General features: G+C 41.8%; 1 protein-coding gene across 1 annotated transcript in view; it reads right to left on the bottom strand.

The window, feature by feature from the left end:
* Positions 1-18,291, bottom strand: part of DNAH11 (dynein axonemal heavy chain 11) — a 274,673-nt gene that overhangs the window by 42,992 nt on the left and 213,390 nt on the right. The window contains exons 63-65 of the mRNA XM_065398425.1: positions 14,163-14,336; positions 7,621-7,856; positions 5,605-5,727 (exon numbers count right to left, since the gene is read on the bottom strand). Of these exons, the coding sequence (XP_065254497.1) occupies positions 5,605-5,727; positions 7,621-7,856; positions 14,163-14,336 (533 nt within the window). The remainder of the gene's footprint in view (positions 1-5,604; positions 5,728-7,620; positions 7,857-14,162; positions 14,337-18,291) is intronic.

The following is an 18,291-nucleotide window of genomic DNA, read 5'->3' on the forward strand; positions in this document are numbered from 1 at the left end:
GGTTGAGAGTTCAATCTTTGAGGGGGCCATTTAGGGAACTGGGGTAAAAATCTGTCTGGGGATTAGTCCTGCTTTGAGCAGGGGGTTGGACTAGATGACCTCCTGAGGTCCCTTCCAACCCTATGATTCTATGATATATGTTAGGCTCCTAATGTGGAATTCTAAACTGATACCGAGAGCAAAACATCAGACCTGAGCACAACTAAGAGGGTAATTTTGACCTCAGCGCAACATACATATATACGGGTGTTGGAACCAGGTCTCTGACAGAGGAGTACATCAATTAGCTTTGTCAGTGGGAAAACTATCAAGGGAACAATACTACCTTACAGAAATGAAAGGAAGTCTGGCTGTTAAATGAGCCCTGGACTCTTGTATAGAAGTATTATTTTATGAGTTCTCAATTCACAGAAGTAATAAATTATCAATTTGTGTGGTTATTGTCTATGAAAGGCAAAAACTACATAATGACTCAGTAGGTTTTATAACTGCAGCTATGCTCACTTTTTTGTTAGTTGCAGATTTGGGAAAAATAAATGTTTTGTTATTGCGCTTTCATGGTTCAAAGAATATGAGCAACAATGATGTTAACCAGAGGGGCGGGAAAACACCCAACAGAATCATTTCATTGTTTCCATGAATTGTATCTATCTAGAAATTAATTCTGGAGTATGAAATAATATAATGTGTGTAAGCGCTACGAGTGGAATTCTGAATGGAGAGGTAGTACAAGAGTTGGCTCTACAGGAATTACTACAAAGGATTACTTTTGGTAATTCCTTCACTTATAGTCTTTTCATCTCCCATCCTACCAACTGAGACAATCACAACAGACTGCATTAAGTCTCCCTCTGCCAGGGAACATGGCAGAAGACCTTGCAAACAAGCTTTATATATAAGCTGCGGAACCTCCACTTCCTTCTAGTTAGAGACTTTCAGAGAAAAATTAAATAATGATAGATCACCCCCACTTTTCTAGTAGAAATTACCACAGCCCAAAGGGCTACCTCAAAATAAAGTGAGAGATACATGTCCCAGAGGTTAATCCCAAAGCACCTGTAACACCAAGAAAATAGCGAGGTCTTTGCAACAATGTTTTGTTGGTGGTGGTGTTTTGTTTTGTTTTAAGAATCTTGGAATGTAAGGATGGGAACTAAACTCCTGTCTTCTGATGGGTCTATGAACAATGGATATAGCTGATGAGAAGGCACAAAAGCCAACATTTTCAGAAATAGGAGCTTCAAGTTAGGTGCCTAAATCTATAATTGTGTACCTAAATAAATGACTTGATTTTCAGAAATACCAAGGAGCTCTCTCTCATCAGCTTCAACTTTTCTGCTGCTCGCTACTCAGCAACTTCAGAGAAGCCTTAATCTAAAAAGCAGTTTCAGTCAGTTACATGCATTAGTTTGAGGCACCAGAGGTGGACAAAAGGAATTAATCATTGGGAGAATAGATATGGAATAAGGGGAGTTTCCAGGGCCAGCTCAGTATGAGATTGATTAGGTTTGAGAACACAGAGACCACCAAGAGAGCCAACAAAATCATCTCTGTTCTGTCTCTCTCTCTTAGGACCTGACACCCAAAGCAACACCCCATTTTTTCTTCCAATCTCAGGTGAAAGGAATGAATGGCTCCTGCATCAAAGGACCAAGAATAGAGAAAGTTTTGATGACATACTCAAAGAGACCCACTTTATGGAAGGCAATCCCCTGCGTTGGAAGATACTCTGAACGATCTGGAGGCTGAAACTTCACATCCTGAGGATTAATTACCATGGCTGAACCAATCTACCAAAGGAACAGCTCTTCCCTTGGTAAGTTGTCTGGGAGAAAAGGTAGGATAACACCCAAGACCCTAGGAGAAGAGACTTGCTGAGGAGGAAGTCTTGAGTGGAAGAATATGGCCTCATTGTATGAAAAAAGGTGAGAATCCCCGATCCATCTTGAAAGTTGAACAACAGCTTTTTTAGTAAACAGTTTGACTACTTAAAATTAAAAGATTCGTATTTCATAGATTTATAGTGTTTAAGGCCAGAAGGGACCATTAGATCATCTAGTCTGACCTCCTGTATAATTTCAAGATGGATAGTTCCCGTTAAAGAGCTGTGCCTCTAAATGGTATAAAATACATCAGACTCCTACTACTACTGCTTTCAGAGTGCCCCAGACAAGATGAAGAGAGGTGGTAGATAGATTTTTGGACAAGAAAGCAAGAGAAACAATATTTTCCTACTTTGGGGGGGAGGGGGGGGAGGGGACCACCTTTCAATTGACTTATAAAAAGCTTTATTTCAAGCCCTGCTGTTTAAATTAAAAGCTTCTGCCTCACACTTGTGAAGTCCAGCAACTAATGCAGAGAGCAAAGCTGAACTAATCAGATGCAGACTGAAGCTGTTACTTAGCAATCTCAGCAGGCAGACTGTACAAGTTGGTCAAACTAGTTTTGTGGAAAAAAATTCTGCCTGAAAGTTGCACAGCTGGCAAAACATTCAAGGAAATGAAAGCTATTCCTGAATAGAAATTGAGTTAATTGTCGTGCTGTTTCCTAAAGAATACATAACAGTCATGTCTCGTATGCATGGACACAATGTTATCAGACTAATGCTGCAACTATATGCACAATCAAACCTGAAAACATCTCAAAGTACAATTTGTACTTCATAATACCCCTATCCTTTTTGTGAAAAGGAGATCACAATCCAGTACATACTCCCTGTTAAGGTGTTTGTTAGGCAGCAAATACATTTGCACGGCCAACATTTTAAAGCGTAGGTGCCTAAAGATAGTAAGCCTGGTTTTCAAAGATGCCAAATACCCACCATTCCCACTGCAGTCACTCATGTTGTATGAGAAGATTATATATATATGAGGTTCTCTAAAACTGAGAATTTTGACAGCAGTCTTCATTCAGAAACAATACCATAAATTGGTATTATGGTATGTTCATTATAGAGTGACTGTACAGGATTTAAGCTCAAGAATAACCTCAGTTAACTATGGGGGAATATAATTTTATGAAGTTGCTTCACAAATCAGCAAGTTTTTAAATATGTAAGCTAATAAATTTGCTTTGGAAGGACTACAAGTTGATATATCTTCCCAGCTATGCTTTCTGTCGATTGATATCATAAGACATATTTTACTTAAAATTAGGATTGTCTGAAGCTCAGTGGATTTAATTATTTCTAATTATCCAGCTGTTGTCAGTATGTGGCCATTTTATGACAGTGGTATCTACTGTGTGGGTCAGGTTCAACTGTATATCTTTTCAAACACAGAATTAATGTACTATTGATGAAACCATTACTAGAACCAAATTAAAGTCTAGGCTGATGTATTGGTCTGCAGGGAGCTGTCAGACATGAAAGGAGTAATTAGTATTCATTACTTCATACTCTACAACATTCCAATTATTAATGAACTTCAACTGTTGGACTGCACCATATCTATCACAAACATCTTTCTAGTCTTTCTTTATTAGGAGGAAAAAACAAATGCCTGACAAAACTACTAAAAAACAGAATGCTGAAAACTTTGCTTGTTTGCTAGGGGAGGTCTGCATAGTTCCACTGCCGCAGGAGGTAAACATGGCACATCTTCCATGATTCATTGTGTGTAATATCTTTGAAATGTTAACTGGATGACCTTTTATTCATTCCTGGAAAGAACACTTGAACACACTGATTACTAAATATTAAATTGACTAGTGTTTATATATATTGCTCCATCATGCTATGCGCAAGCCTTTGCTGAGTTACTGTATAATTATATTGCTGCGACCCCTGCCCTTTCCACCTCAACTCCTCCCTACTATTTTATAACCCTCTTTGTTACGTCATGTCTGAAATTAGATAGTAAAACTTTCAGGACCATGGGACTTGATTCTGATCACACCAGTTTTATACCAGCGTAACTAGGACTTAATAGAATTACTTGAGATTTACATTGGTGTATGTGCAAGCAGAATCAGTCCTTGTGTTATCTTATTTGTATCGTGAGGTACCTAGCAAACTTTTGTGGACTGAAAAATAGTAACTAATGATCATCATCTAACCAAGAATGCAGTGGGTAGAGATAGTTGGGGAAGAGTAGAGCAGTTGTTTGAGACTCTTTAGTTACTGCCTAAAATGTAATGAAAATGAAACATTTCAAGGGGGTAAGGTGCAGGGCGATGCTGTGTCTTGCATAAAATGGTGTTAGGCCTGAACAAGTGATGCGTTCAAGAAGCTGAACTTGTGTACACTCCATAGCTTTTATGTGCAACTTTGACAAATAAGGAGAAAATTTGGGTTACCTGCCAAAAAATGGGGGGTGGTGGTTGTTTTTTTTGGCAAACACAAATAGCAGTATTTTGCCTCCCACTAATTTCCTGGTGTGTGAGTAATCAAATCACTAATAAAACAAGCATATTTCACTCGGCCTCATCTGCTTGAGGGACATATGAAACTATGGTCCCTTCTGCCTGACTCTGGTGGCTATCCAGGAAGGCCTCAAAGAACCCAGGGCACATTTAGCCGAGTATCGGGGGGAAACAAACTCTTGCTATTTGTTTCATTCTCGCAGAATTCAAAACCTTTGAAGAGATTTTTCACAGCCTGTAAAAATGAAAATTTGTATTTGACCAGAGATCATGTTGCCATATTTCAGCTGAAAAGATCAATCAACTGAAAAGATTTACTCCAAATTGATGTAACCAAAATTTCTCTCCAATGTAATTGCAGCAGCTGCTGATGTGCTATAAATTTATTTTAAAATCTTAATACTCATAAAATAATAATTGAAATTATTATGAAAAGTGCTGCAAAGCACTGGAGACTGAAATTTTCCATTCAGCCATAGAACAGGTACAGCATTGTCCCACCAATGTACCTCATCTCTGACCATGGAAGGCCCATGTCTAGAGGTACAAGTGTGTATTAATTTCCACTGCCAGGAAGGGGCTATCAATTAGTTCCTGAGTCAAAGCCCATTGAAGTCAGTAGAAAGACTAATTGACTTCAATGGGTTTTAGATCTGGCTGCAACATTTTTATCATAAATAAAATTGCTATAGGACCCCTTCGTGTATCTATTCTGGTTTATTAAATCCTTATAATTTGTGAGTAATCATGAATAAATTTACTTTAAGTGTTGTATATTTAACTATAAATAATTTAATAAACATTGGAGGCATTTAAAATAGAAAGTACTATTCTAAAAATAAAGCAAATTTTTGCTGGGGTTCAACAAAATTTGTTTACCTTTCCCTAATTTTGCACGTCTCTGCACTTCCAGTTTCTAGCTAAGGCTAGAAAACAAAGCATGAGAAAACCCACAAGAAAGTCTGGTCATAATATTTCCACACAGGTTTTGAAGATTGGGATGGCATTGGTGGTTTTACATTCTGATGTGCATATGAACTTTTGGGTGCTTATCTAACCACATCCAGATGCCCGATTATTTGATATTTACTCATCACCAGTTTTAAGTCATCACCTTGATTAAAAAAGCAAAACAAAAATGCTGCATAGAAAGTTATGATGAGAAGGTAAGAAAAAGAAAAATATATAGTGACCTTGGCAGCAACTCCCAGGCAAAAATCCTGATTGCTCAAGAATACTTACTTCCCTTTTTTAATTGTGTTTCTTCCAAGTAAGGGATCAAGTACTGGGTCTACTGTTTCAGTCAAGTTTTCAATTAGGATGGTGTCTCCACAGGCCAACGCTCTTTCAATGGTCTTCAAAAGCCTTAACACAAAAACCATACCCTACCTATTAGATGATGTGCTAGTTATGGAGCAATATATTTCTGCTTTAGATTATACAAATGAGAAATATTTGTATAAGAGCTCTATCAAAACCTGCTGTATTGCACTCAAAAAGATATTTTCCAGTGGTTAATAATTCTGTGCATTTGAGGCAAAAGTCTTTGCTCCTTATTACTGCTTATGTAGTAACAAACATGAGTTAGGCTTTGTACAAGGACAAGGTCCTACCCTGAAGAACTATTGATGTGAACATTTACATTGAAAATTCACAATGAAATCAAATTCACATGCAGGTGATGTTTTCTCTCAAGTGATTTGTTCTGTGTTTGCACAGTGCCTATTACAGTGGGGTTTTGATTCATGACTGGGGCTCCAAGGCATTACCACAAGACAAATAAATAGCAGTAATTCAAATAAATAATCATAATAATATGGGCCAAACTACATCATTTCAGGCATAAAGAGGCTGCAGGGAAGACATGGGGAAGAGGTCACAAAGGGGACAATTATTTGTATGGCCTGGGAAAGCAAAAGGAGAAAGGGTTGAGTGGGAAAAGTATAAAAAAATGAGTTCAGGGAGGCAGACAGGACCTAAATTGTTCAAAGCTTTTAAAAATGAGGCATTATTGAGACCATGTGCTGTACTGTGCTATGTAACTATCTGTTGTACCTGGATTTCAATAAAATAAACTAACCTAGCCTCTTCTAGTACGATAGTCTTTAAAAGGTTTTGAAAGTTATTAAAGAGATGTGGTAGTTTTCAAAGATATTTTACTGCAGCAGATAAAATAACATTCAGTTCAAAACTGACCACAAGCCCCTCAATAAATCAAAGTCAGCATGACAGGAGATAAAAACAGACCCATTCCACAGAACCTAAACTTAATTCCATTCAAACTTAGCTACCAGAATTCAAAACGCTTTAGATAATCTGTTACTGAATGCAGTTTTCTGTGTACTACCACTAGACTGAGTCTAGGGTGACCAGACGTCCCAATTTTATCGGGACTGTCCCGATATTTACTTGATTGTCCCGCGTCCCAACCGATGTTTGGTTGGGACGCGAATTGTCCCTATATTTTGCACTCCGGCGCACAGGCGGAGGGGGCTCGTGCCCCCCCCACTCAGTCCCGGCCCCGCCTCCACCCACTCCCTGCCCCATTGGATCCCTCCCCAAATCCCCGCTCTGGCCCCGCCTCTTCCCCAAGCACGCCGCATTCCTCCTTCTCCCCCCTCCCTCTCAGGGTTGTGCAAATCAGCTGTATGGCAGCGCAAGCGCTGGGAGGGAGCGGGGAGAAGCAGGCTGCGGCAGCCTGCTCAGGGGAGGTGGAGGTGAGCTAGTACGGTGGGTGCTCAGCTCCTACCAATTTTTCCTATGCTCCGGCTCTTTTTTTTTGCTCCGCTGCCGGCTCTCGGGTTTTTTTTGCTCCGCCGGTGACCCCCCCCCCCTCCCGATATTTCATGTTTCTCATCTGGTCACCCTAACCGAGTCTCTCATTCTGCATTAGGTACATATATGCCATTATCCTATATACTAAACTGTACTATATAAAATGTCCAGTAATCAGGAAACTAAACAAAGCCTTTGCTTTTAGCACCCTATTTATGGGAAAACCAATTTGCCCTCACGTGCAATGCACCTCCAACATTAACTTTATTCTCTCTTTAGCACTTGAAAACAGTACAGCAGAAAGTGTCTTTTTCAAGCAGAGCTTTTAAAATGGGAAATGCTACCATGGATAAATAAGCAGCAGTATTATAATATTTCAAATCTACAAGTAAATACAACACAACAAACACTAAGTCCTTGTAAAAATTAGGGGAAATTTATAGCAGTAAATACAAGAGCTAATTCTTCAGTGCGCACACATACCCTTTCTGTCCTAGACGTATGACTTTAAGGTCAGTTCCATATTTATTCTTTATCCATTTAATTCCCTGTTGCTGGGGATCTATCATCAGAGGCCAACGCTCACAGTGTGTTAGAATAGTGGCATTTTCTGTTGACATTCTATCACCGGGCAGTCCTTCGTTATTCCATGCTGCAATCGTAGCATCATCAGTCAACATGGCAATCAGGTCCAGGCCTTCAGTTATTGGAATAGGAACCTTTGAATCAGAATGAAATATAATAATCCAGCAAGATTGTAAAGTAGCAAGGCAAGACTCAGTGTGATGTACAAAATAATAGGAGCCAATGTAATTAGAGATTTATTATATATAAAAGAAAGTAAGACTCCTGTGGCCTATCAGATGCCAAAAGAAACAGGATATATAATGCAAAGCAGATAATCTTATAATTTACAGTGGTACTTTTTAAATGATGTTTTCTTTTCATTTAAGAAACTTCATAAATATTTTCTTTAGGATTTATTAAATCAAGTAAACAGCATATGTGTATATAGTTTGCAGTGTATATAGCTTTTAACACTTAAAGAGGAGGACAAATTCAGTGCTCATGAATGGCATTGAATTGGTAATTAAGAACATAAGAACATAAGAACATAAGAAAGGCCGTACTGGGTCAGACCAAAGGTCCATCTAGCCCAGTATCTGTCTACCGACAGTGGCCAATGCCAGGTGCCCCAGGGGGAGTGAACCTAACAGGCAATGATCAAGTGATCTCTCTCCTGCCATCCATCTCCATTCTCTGACGAACAGAGGCTAGGGACACCATTCTTACCCATCCTGGCTAATAGCCATTTATGGACTTAGCCACCATGAATTTATCCAGTCCCCTTTTAAACATTGTTATAGTCCTAGCCTTCACAACCTCCTCAGGTAAGGAGTTCCACAAGTTGACTGTGCGCTGCGTGAAGAAGAACTTCCTTTTATTTGTTTTAAACCTGCTGCCTATTAATTTCTTTTGGTGACCCCTAGTTCTTGTATTATGGGAATAAGTAAATAACTTTTCCTTATCCACTTTCTCAACATCACTCATGATTTTATATACCTCTATCATGTCCCCCCTTAGTCTTCTCTTTTCCAAACTGAAGAGTCCTAGCCTCTTTAATCTTTCCTCATATGGGACCCTCTCTAAACTCTTAATCATTTTAGTTGCTCTTTTCTGAACCTTTTCTAGTGCTAGAATATCTTTTTTGAGGTGAGACCACCACATCTGTACACAGTATTCGAGATGTGGGCGAACCATGGATTTATATAAGGGCAATAATATATTCTCAGTCTTATTCTCTATCCCCTTTTTAATGATTCCTAACATCCTGTTTGCTTTTTTGACCGCCTCTGCACACTGCGTGGACATCTTTAGAGAACTATCCACGATGACGCCAAGATCTTTTTCCTGACTCGTTGTAGCTAAATTAGCCCCCATCATGTTGTATGTATAGTTGGGGTTATTTTTTCCAATGTGCATTACTTTACATTTATCCACATTAAATTTCATTTGCCATTTTGTTGCCCAATCACTTAGTTTTGTGAGATCTTTTTGAAGTTCTTCACAATCTGCTTTGGTCTTAACTATCTTGAGTAGTTTAGTATCATCTGCAAACTTTGCCACCTCACTGTTTACCCCTTTCTCCAGATCATTTATGAATAAATTGAATTCTGGAGAATAAAGCTCATTATGTACAGAAAAGGTACACGATATGGGTAGCAGCATAACAGGCTTCTTGCACTACTTTGCTAATGTGCTTCAGCTATGGGATAAAGAGGTCACCTACATAAATCACAGGACAGGGCAATCTCCATTGCTATTGCTTCTCTGTAAAGACAGCCAATAAGCTCACTAATTGGAGACAACTGACCAGGAACTGCACTGCCACCTCCAACTCATTTCACACAAGCCAAATAGCCATCAGATAGTCATACTTACTCTAAGTGTTATCATGCTTCTGTGTGCTTTAAAAGAAATGAAAATCTTATATTATGAAGCATGAAGGTAGGAGGATGGGGATGCACACGCAAGACAGGAAGAATTAAAAAAAAAAGCAAGTGTTTTAAGGAAATCTCCAAATAGATAGTATACTCTATTGGTCTGAGGACTGATAATGGGATACCAGAACTTTCCTCTCTAAGAGTGAAATATTGGCCTCATGGAAGTCAATGGAAAAACTCCCACTGATTCCAACAGTATCAGAATTTCACCCTAGGTTTTTATTTCTGGCAAATAGCAGCTGGAATTGAATTCCAAAACTTAACACTTTTTTGGGGGAGGGGGACAGATTATTCCTCCCCACCCAACACACACACACACACACACACACACACGTCTAAGTATTGAATTAATGTTTACAGGAAATGATGTTTTATGGTGAACCAGATTTGCAAAATCTGTAGCACTAAAAGGAATGTACCATATCATAGAAATCATAGAAATGTAGGATTGGAAGGGATCTTGAGAGTTCATCTACTCCAGTTCCCTGCACTGAGGCAAGACTAAGTGTTTTCTAAGCCATCCCTGCCAGATGCCTATTTATACTGTTCTTAAAAACCTCCAGTGATGGAGATTCCACAACTTCCCTAAGTAATTAGTTCCAGTGCTCAACTACCCTTACAGTTAGGGAGTTTTGCCTAATGTCTAATCTAAATCTCCCTTGCTGCAATTTAAACCCATTACTTCTTGTCCTGTCCTCAGTGGCTAAGGAGAACAATTTATCACCCGCCTTTATATAACAACCTTTCACATACTTGAAGACTGTTATGTCCCCCTTCAATCTTCTCTTCTCCAGACTAAACAAACCCATTTTTTTTCAATCTTTCCTTCATAGGTCATGTTTTCTCAACCTTTAATCATTTTTGTTGCTCTCCTCTGGACTTTCTCCAACCTGTACACATCTTCCCCAGAACTGGACACAGTACCCCAATTGAGGCCTTATAAGTTCTGAGTAGAGTAGATGTAGGTTTCATTTTTAGAAGGTACACACTATACATTTTTAAAGTAATTTATTTTGAAAACGTTTCAGATTAGTTTTACAGCTATATCAGAAAATGAATGATTGTTTGGTTATTTCATTTACCAAAGGTAATTGAAACAGATATTTATGAAGTCACTGGGAGGTGAACTATCTCCAATTCAACAGGTTCATCATTAATATTTGGAGGATTTTCTTGCCATACTGTATTAGGAGGAGAACATCACCAGACAGACATTTAAATTGTTTTGTTTAACTAAAACAACAACGTTATGTATTCTCGATTTTTTTCTTCAACAGCAAACATATAATATTTTAACAAAACAAGCATATGAATTTTTGAATTTAGTTAAACGTTCAAGTTTTTTAAAATCAGGTTTGTTTTTGTTAAAATTGTTTTAAACTAAAATAGTTAAATGAAATATTTAAAAAAAAATTAAATCGACTGTGTCAGCCAGGTCAACATGAGAAACTTAAAATATTGGCTTCTGGAGCTAACTCAGTCATCTTCACCTTCATTTTCCTGTTTGCTCATAATCTGGAAAAGAAAGACAAGCTTTCCTGCTTTTTCAGGTCCCAAACGATTTCTCAATTTGGAATGAATTAGTCCACAGGAAGAAAATATTCTTTCTACACCAGCAGAAGAAGCTACTGCTGTTAAAAGTGAGATTATCACTTCAACAGTCTCTGAATCCAAGTGCTTAAGTGACTTCCACCAGTTCCCTGGTATGACTTTCTTTAAAACATCATCAGCGAATATATATTTCTTGAATGGTTCACCCTTAGCGCTGAAGTTTATTATAGTTAGCATTATGGAAGGATGATTGCTGGATGCATTTTATAAAAAAAATAAAAATAAAAAAATCCGATTTTTTTTATTTTATTTTTTTTAAAATCATTGATTTTTATCCACCTTGACTGAGATTCAGTTTATGATCCACTGTAACCCCTAAATCCTTTTCTGCAGTACTCCTTCGTAGGCAGTCATTTCCCATTTTTTATTTGTGCAATTGATTATTCCTTCCTAAGTGTAGTACTTTGCATTTCTCCTTATTGAATTTCAACCTATTTATTTCAAACCATTTCTCCAGTTTGTCAAGATTATTTTGAATTCTAATCCTGCCCTCCAAAGAGCTTGCAATCCCTCCCATCTTAGTATCATCCATAAACTTTATAAGTATACTCTCTATGCCATTATCCAAATCATTGTTGAAAACTCTGAATAGAACCAGACCCAGGACAGATCCCTGCAGTACCCCCACTTGATCTGCCCTTCCAACTTGACTGTGAACCATCGATAACTACTCTCCAAGTACAGTTTTCCAACCTGTTGTGCATCCATTTTATAGTAGGTTTGTCTAGGTTGTATTTCCCTACTTTGTTTATGAGAAGGTCATGTCAGACAGTATCAAAAACCTTACTAAAGTCGAGATATATCACATCTGCTGCTTCCCCATATCCACAAGGTTTGTTACCCTGTCAAAGAAGGATATTAGGTTGGTTTGACATGATTTGTTCTTGATAAATACATGTTGACTGTTACTTATCACTTTATTAAATTCTAGGTGCTTACAAATTGATTATTTGGTTACTTGCTCCATTGTCTTTCTGGGTACCAAAGTTAAACAGACTATAATTCCCTAGGTTATTCTTATTCCCCAATTTAGATTAGATAATCTCCAGTTTAGTTACTGTGGCAACAATTTTGTTGTTGGGTAAGAACTATTACTGAACTATGGCAAAGGATGTATTTCTTTAACATTGCCTAAACCCTGATTCTAATCACACACCCATCAATTTTACAAAGTAAAACATGACAAATAGTATAGTCAGTTTCAAGGATTGAAATAAATTTGTTTGGAAGCAGACATAGCATTGTGGTGGTGATGGTGGTTTGTTCTTACAAAGCAAGGTATTATTTTAATATGTAACTTTATCTAATGTCCCAAACCTGCACAAAACTAAGAGACTGCATCACTGTATCTTCTACTTTTCATAAAGAAGAGCTTTTAGCTAGCACCTGTGTTTTTAAAACAACTCATTAACCATATTTCTCTCTCTCCATGGGGAACACATCTGAAATTGCCACTCAGTAAAAGAGCTGATTTGACTAGCAATACCAGTATTTAAAGAGTGTATTAGAGAAATTATTATTATTAATTTAAGGTAGAGATCACAATGTGCTAAGAGTTAAGGGTAGTCTCTTCTCCAAGGAGCACACAGTCTAAAGACAAAGAAGTACGGAGAGTCAGGGGGCAAGGAATAACAATAGGTAATTTACATACAAGTCACCTAGAGGCTGCAAGGCAGAAATGGGTCCTGCAGAAAAGATCAGGAAGGTCATATTGGTCACAGAGGTGATTGTGTGAGAATCTGACAAACAGGTGGATGAGGGAAGAAGGATGGTCCAGTCGATACACCACTGGATGTGGTGGACTCAGGAGACCTGGATTAAATTCACAGCTTAGCCACATACTTCTGGTGTGGCCTTGGGCACATCAGTTAACCTACCCTTTTGCGTCAGCTCCCCATTTGAAAATAGGGATGATAATACTTCCTTTCTTCCCAGGGGTATTTTGAGGATAAAATCCAGTGAACGAAGCAGGTGCTTGGGGCAGCCAATGGGAAGAGGCGGCACGTCCAGGTCTTAGGCGGCAATTCGGCGGCGGGTCCCTCAGTCCCTCTCGGAGTGAAGGACCCACCGCCAAATTGCCGCTGAGGAATGAAGCGGCGTGGTCAAACACCCTTTTTTTTCCCCTTCACCGCTTGGGGCGGCAAAAAAGCCTGAGCCGGCCCTGGGTGCTGAAATGTTACAGTGATGAGGACTGTAAGGGTAGATTAAGAAACACACAGAGGTTGGGAACATTCACTCAGAGAGCAGAGGGGCTGGGGGGGCAACACAAAACTTCATAAGGGAGTATAAGCAGGGAAGGGCAGAGTGACAGAGTTTTGAAATTGGTGATAAGAAGCTTAAATTTGATATATTGGACAGAAAGCCAGTAGAGGGAGCCAAATAAGTTACATGGTACATGTTGTCATGTTACAGTGTTACATGATAAAATCAACAGGCAAGAGAAATTAGTTTAGTGGCTGCATTTTGAATTGATGGGTGTGTTCAGGAGGTCAGAGAGGAGGATGTTGCAATAATCAATATAATGAAAGCCATTTCAAAATTCTTCTGGAACCTGAAAGTTAAATGGAATTTTATCCTTACACAACCCCATCAGTAACGACTGCTATTGCACTGGATTAGCAGAGGATATAATTTGGCCTACAGAATGAAGATGTGTAAAAGGGAAAGAAACTCACTTGGCATTCAGACCCCAAGTAGAGTTTGCAAGCCTTACTGTTAGAGAAAACAATATTTTACTTGTACTCTGAGAAAATCTGATACAAAGCCATTGAAAGACAAACACTGAGCTCTACAAAGACATTTCATAGTCAACTTTTAAGAGCAGAACTGTACTTTTACATTCTGAACTACAGAGAAGCTAATGAACCTGAGCTTCCATTATGGGCCACCATTTTGTACAATAAGTTTTACCTTTTGTGATTTAAGGAAAGGAATCCACATATGTTCCACCAGTTCCTGACGATATTGTTTTGTAAAAGATCCAACATAGGACACAAAAGCCGCTGTTAACAGGACATCACCACACAGTGTCTTTTCTTGAGCTTCAAAATGTTTAATAGACTGGCTCCAACGAATTTTTTCAGCCTAAAATACAAAATTATAACATTTCATGGACAGATATATTGACTACCTCATTAAACTCAGAGTTGGCAGAAGAGTTAACCTCAAAATAACTTAAAAATGTATTGAACAACAATAATTTGGTGTAAGGAAATGCACAATATCAGTGATAGATGTGTGACGTTGCACTCCATATGATTTTATGAAAATATGCTAATGAGTGAGAATATAATGTAACTGGAATATGCTTCATGCAAAAGGTCTCTTGTAAGGTATCATTACAAAGCTGTCTGGGTGCTGGAGACAGGAGCACTTCTTAAGCTGTTTTCAGTTAAGCCTGCAGCTTTGGGATGCGTGGTTCAGACCCTGGGTCTGTGTTGGAGCAGACTGGCATGTCTGGCTCAACAAGGCAGGGTTCTGGAGGCCCAAACTGGCAGAGAAAATGAGCTCAGAGGTAGTCTCAGCACATCAGGTGACAGTCCCAAGTGGGTTTCTGTGATCAAACCCGTCACAGGATGAACTTCAAAGATTTAGAGGTTTGGTTCAAATAACGATGCATATTTTTTGTTTTCAATTTTGTTGTAGCCATGTTGATCCCAGGATACTGAAAAGACAAGGTGGGTGAGGTAATATCTTTTATTAGATCAATTTCTCTTGGTGGAGGGGACAAGCTTTTGAGCTTCACAGAGCTCTTCCTCAGGTCTGGAGAAGGTAAAAAACGGTTACTTACCTTCTGTAACTGTTGTTCTTAGAGATGTGTTGTTCACGTCCATTACACATTAGGTGTACGCGCGCCGCGTGCACGAACGTCGGAAACTTTTCCCCTCAGCGGCTCCCGTCAGGCCTGCAGGGTTTCCCCTCCCGCCAGAGCGGCGCCCCGCTCTAGCGTATATATACCCCTGCCGGCCCGACCCTCCCTCGGTTCCTTCTTGCCGGTGACTCCGACAGAGGGGAAGGAGGATGGGAAGTGTAATGGACGTGAACAACACATCTCGAAGAACAACAGTTACAGAAGGTAAGTAACCGTTTTTCTTCTTCGAGTGATTGTTCACGTCCATTACATATTAGGTGACTCACAAGCTTACCATTGGAGGAGGGGAGGAGTCAAGGAATAATCGACTGAAGCACAGCTCTACCGACCGCCGCGTCCTCTCTGGTCTGATGATGGATCGCGTAGTGGGCTGTGAACGTATGCACCGACGACCAGGTGGCCGCTTTACAGATTTCCTGGAGTGGAACCTGCGCCAAGAACGCTGCCGAGGACACTTGGGCCCTAGTAGAGTGAGCCCTGATCTCCGGGGCTGGTACGTTAGCGAGCTCATAGCACGTGCGTATGCAAAGCACAATCCATGCCGACAAGCGTTGCATCGAGATAGGTTGGCCTCTCATTCGCTCTGCAACGGCAACGAACATAAATAAAAAAAAAAAAAAAAAAAATAAACAGTTGCGTCGACTTGCGGAATGGCCTGGTCCGTTCTAGATAAAAAGCCAAGGCCCTACGGACATCGAGGGTATGCAAGCTGCGTTGGCTTGGGTCCGAGTGGGGCTTAGGGAAGAACACCGGTAAACAAATGTCCTGTCCCATATGAAAATGCGTGACCACTTTCGGAAGGAATTTCGGGTGCGGTCTGAGTTGCACCTTATCTTTATGAAAAACTGTATAGGGAGGTTCCGAAGTGAGGGCCCTCAATTCCGAAACCCTCCTAGCTGATGTGATGGCCACGAGAAACGCTACCTTCCATGAGAGGTGCATGAGGGAGCAAGAGGCCAGGGGTTCAAAGGGCGGCCCCATGAGCTTAGTGAGGACCAGGTTGAGATTCCACGCAGGGACCGGCGGGCGCGAGTAGGGAAACACCTTCTCCATCCCCTTGAGGAATCGGGCTACTGTGGGGTTAGAGAACACCGAAGCCCCCAACTCCCCAGGGTGGAACGCCGATATGGCAGCCAGATGCACCTTAATTGAGGCGGGGGCGAGTCCCTGATGCTTGAGGTGCAGCAAGTAGTCCAGAATCGATGGGACTGAGGCCTGCAGAGGCTGTATGTGATGAGGCTCACACCAGTGGGAGAACCGTTTCCATTTGGCGAGGTAGGTCGCTCTTGTGGAGGGCTTCCTACTACCAAGGAGAACCTGCTGGACCTGATGGGAGCACCTGTGCTCCATATCGTTTAGCCAGAGAGAAACCACGCCGTGAGATGTAGCGACGGTAGGTTCGGGTGGAGTAGGCGACCCTGGTCTTGCGTGATGAGGTCGCGATGGAGGGGGAGGTCGATCGGAGTGGTCACGGACAGTTCCAACAGGGTCGTGAACCAGTGCTGGCGTGGCCATGCCGGGGCGATGAGGATGACTGTCGCTTTGTCCCTGCGGGTTTTGAGGAGGACCCTGTGGATGAGCGGGAATGGGGGGAAGGCATACCTCAGGCTCCCGCCCCATGGAATTGCGAAGGCATCTGCCAATGAGCCCGGACTGAGGTTCTGGAATGAACAAAACTGAGGGCATTGGCTGTTGTCCTTGGTGGCAAAGAGATCCACCTGGGGAAACCCCCACCTCCGGAAGATTAAATGCAGGACGTCCTGTCTCAACGTCCACTCGTGCATGTGATAGGACCGGCTGAGGCGGTCCGCTAACCCGTTTTGGGCCCCCGGGAGATATGTTGCTAGTAGGTGGACTGAATGGGCTATGCAGAAGTCCCAGAGGAGGAGCGCCTCGTGACAGAGGGGAGAGGACCGGGACCCGCCCTGCTTGTTTATGTAGAACATGGCGGTAGTGTTGTCCGTCAGAACTGACATGCTGTGGCCTTCTATGGTAGCGTGAAAGGTCTGACAGGCGAGGCGAACTGCCCTCAACTCCTTCAGGTTGATATGAAGCAACCTTTCTTCCCTGGACCATAAGCCCTGAGTCCGCAGGTCCCCCAGGTGCGCCCCCCAACCCAGGTCCGACGCGTCTGTTACTAACGTCAGAGCGGGTTGCGGGGTGGCGAAAGGGACCCCTGCGCAAACCTGCTGCCGATCGAGCCACCAGCGGAGGGAGTTCGACACCCGATCCGGGATCGTCATGACCAGGTCCAAGGGGTCTCTGTTGGGGCGATACGTTTGGGCCAGCCACAACTGCAACGGCCTGAGTCTTAGGCGGGCGTGTCCGACTACATGTGTGCAGGCCGCCATGTGCCCCAAGAGTTGCAAGCAACATCTGGCCGTGGTCGTGGGGAATTGCTGGATGGAGCTCACGACCTTCTGAATGGCCAAGAACCGCGATACGGGAAGACTTGCCCGTGCCGCCACTGAGTCCAGGACTGCCCCTATGAAGTCCAGTCTCTGCGTGGGGACCAGCGATGACTTGGGTACATTGACCAGTAGACCGAGCTTGCAGAACACCTGTAGTGCCAACGTCACATGGGAGCGAACCTCGGCCTCTGACCGGCCCGCAAGGAGCCAGTCGTCCAAGTATGGGTAGACGCGCATCCGTCTTTTCCGAAGAAAAGCTGCCACCACGGACATGCATTTTGTAAACACTCGCAGGGCCGTTGCCAGGCCGAAGGGCAAGACCGTAAATTGAAAGTGGCACTGGTTGATGGTGAAGCGCAGGAACCGCCGGTGGGCCGGGCGGATGGCGATGTGAAAGTAGGCATCTTTCATATCGAGGGCAGCGTACCAATCTCCCGGATCCAGGGACGGGATAATAGTACCAAGGGAGACCATACAGAAACGTGTTTTGAGCAAGTATTTGTTTAGTTTGCGTAGGTCCAAAATAGGACGGAGGCCCCCCTTTGCTTTGGGAATGAGGAAGTATCTGGAATAGGACCCTTTCCCCCTGAGGTCCGGAGGAACCTCTTCCACCGCTCCTACTGTGAGGAGGGTCTGTACCTCCTGCATGAGGAGTTGCTCGTGAGATGGGTCCCTGAAGAGGGACGGGGATGGGAGTGGGGGGGCGAGGAGAACTGAAGGGTGTAGCCCGCCTCCACCGTGCGCAGGACCCAGCGGT

This window comes from Emys orbicularis, chromosome 2 (genome assembly GCF_028017835.1).
Source record: "Emys orbicularis isolate rEmyOrb1 chromosome 2, rEmyOrb1.hap1, whole genome shotgun sequence".
NCBI classification, from domain to species: domain Eukaryota; kingdom Metazoa; phylum Chordata; order Testudines; family Emydidae; genus Emys; species Emys orbicularis.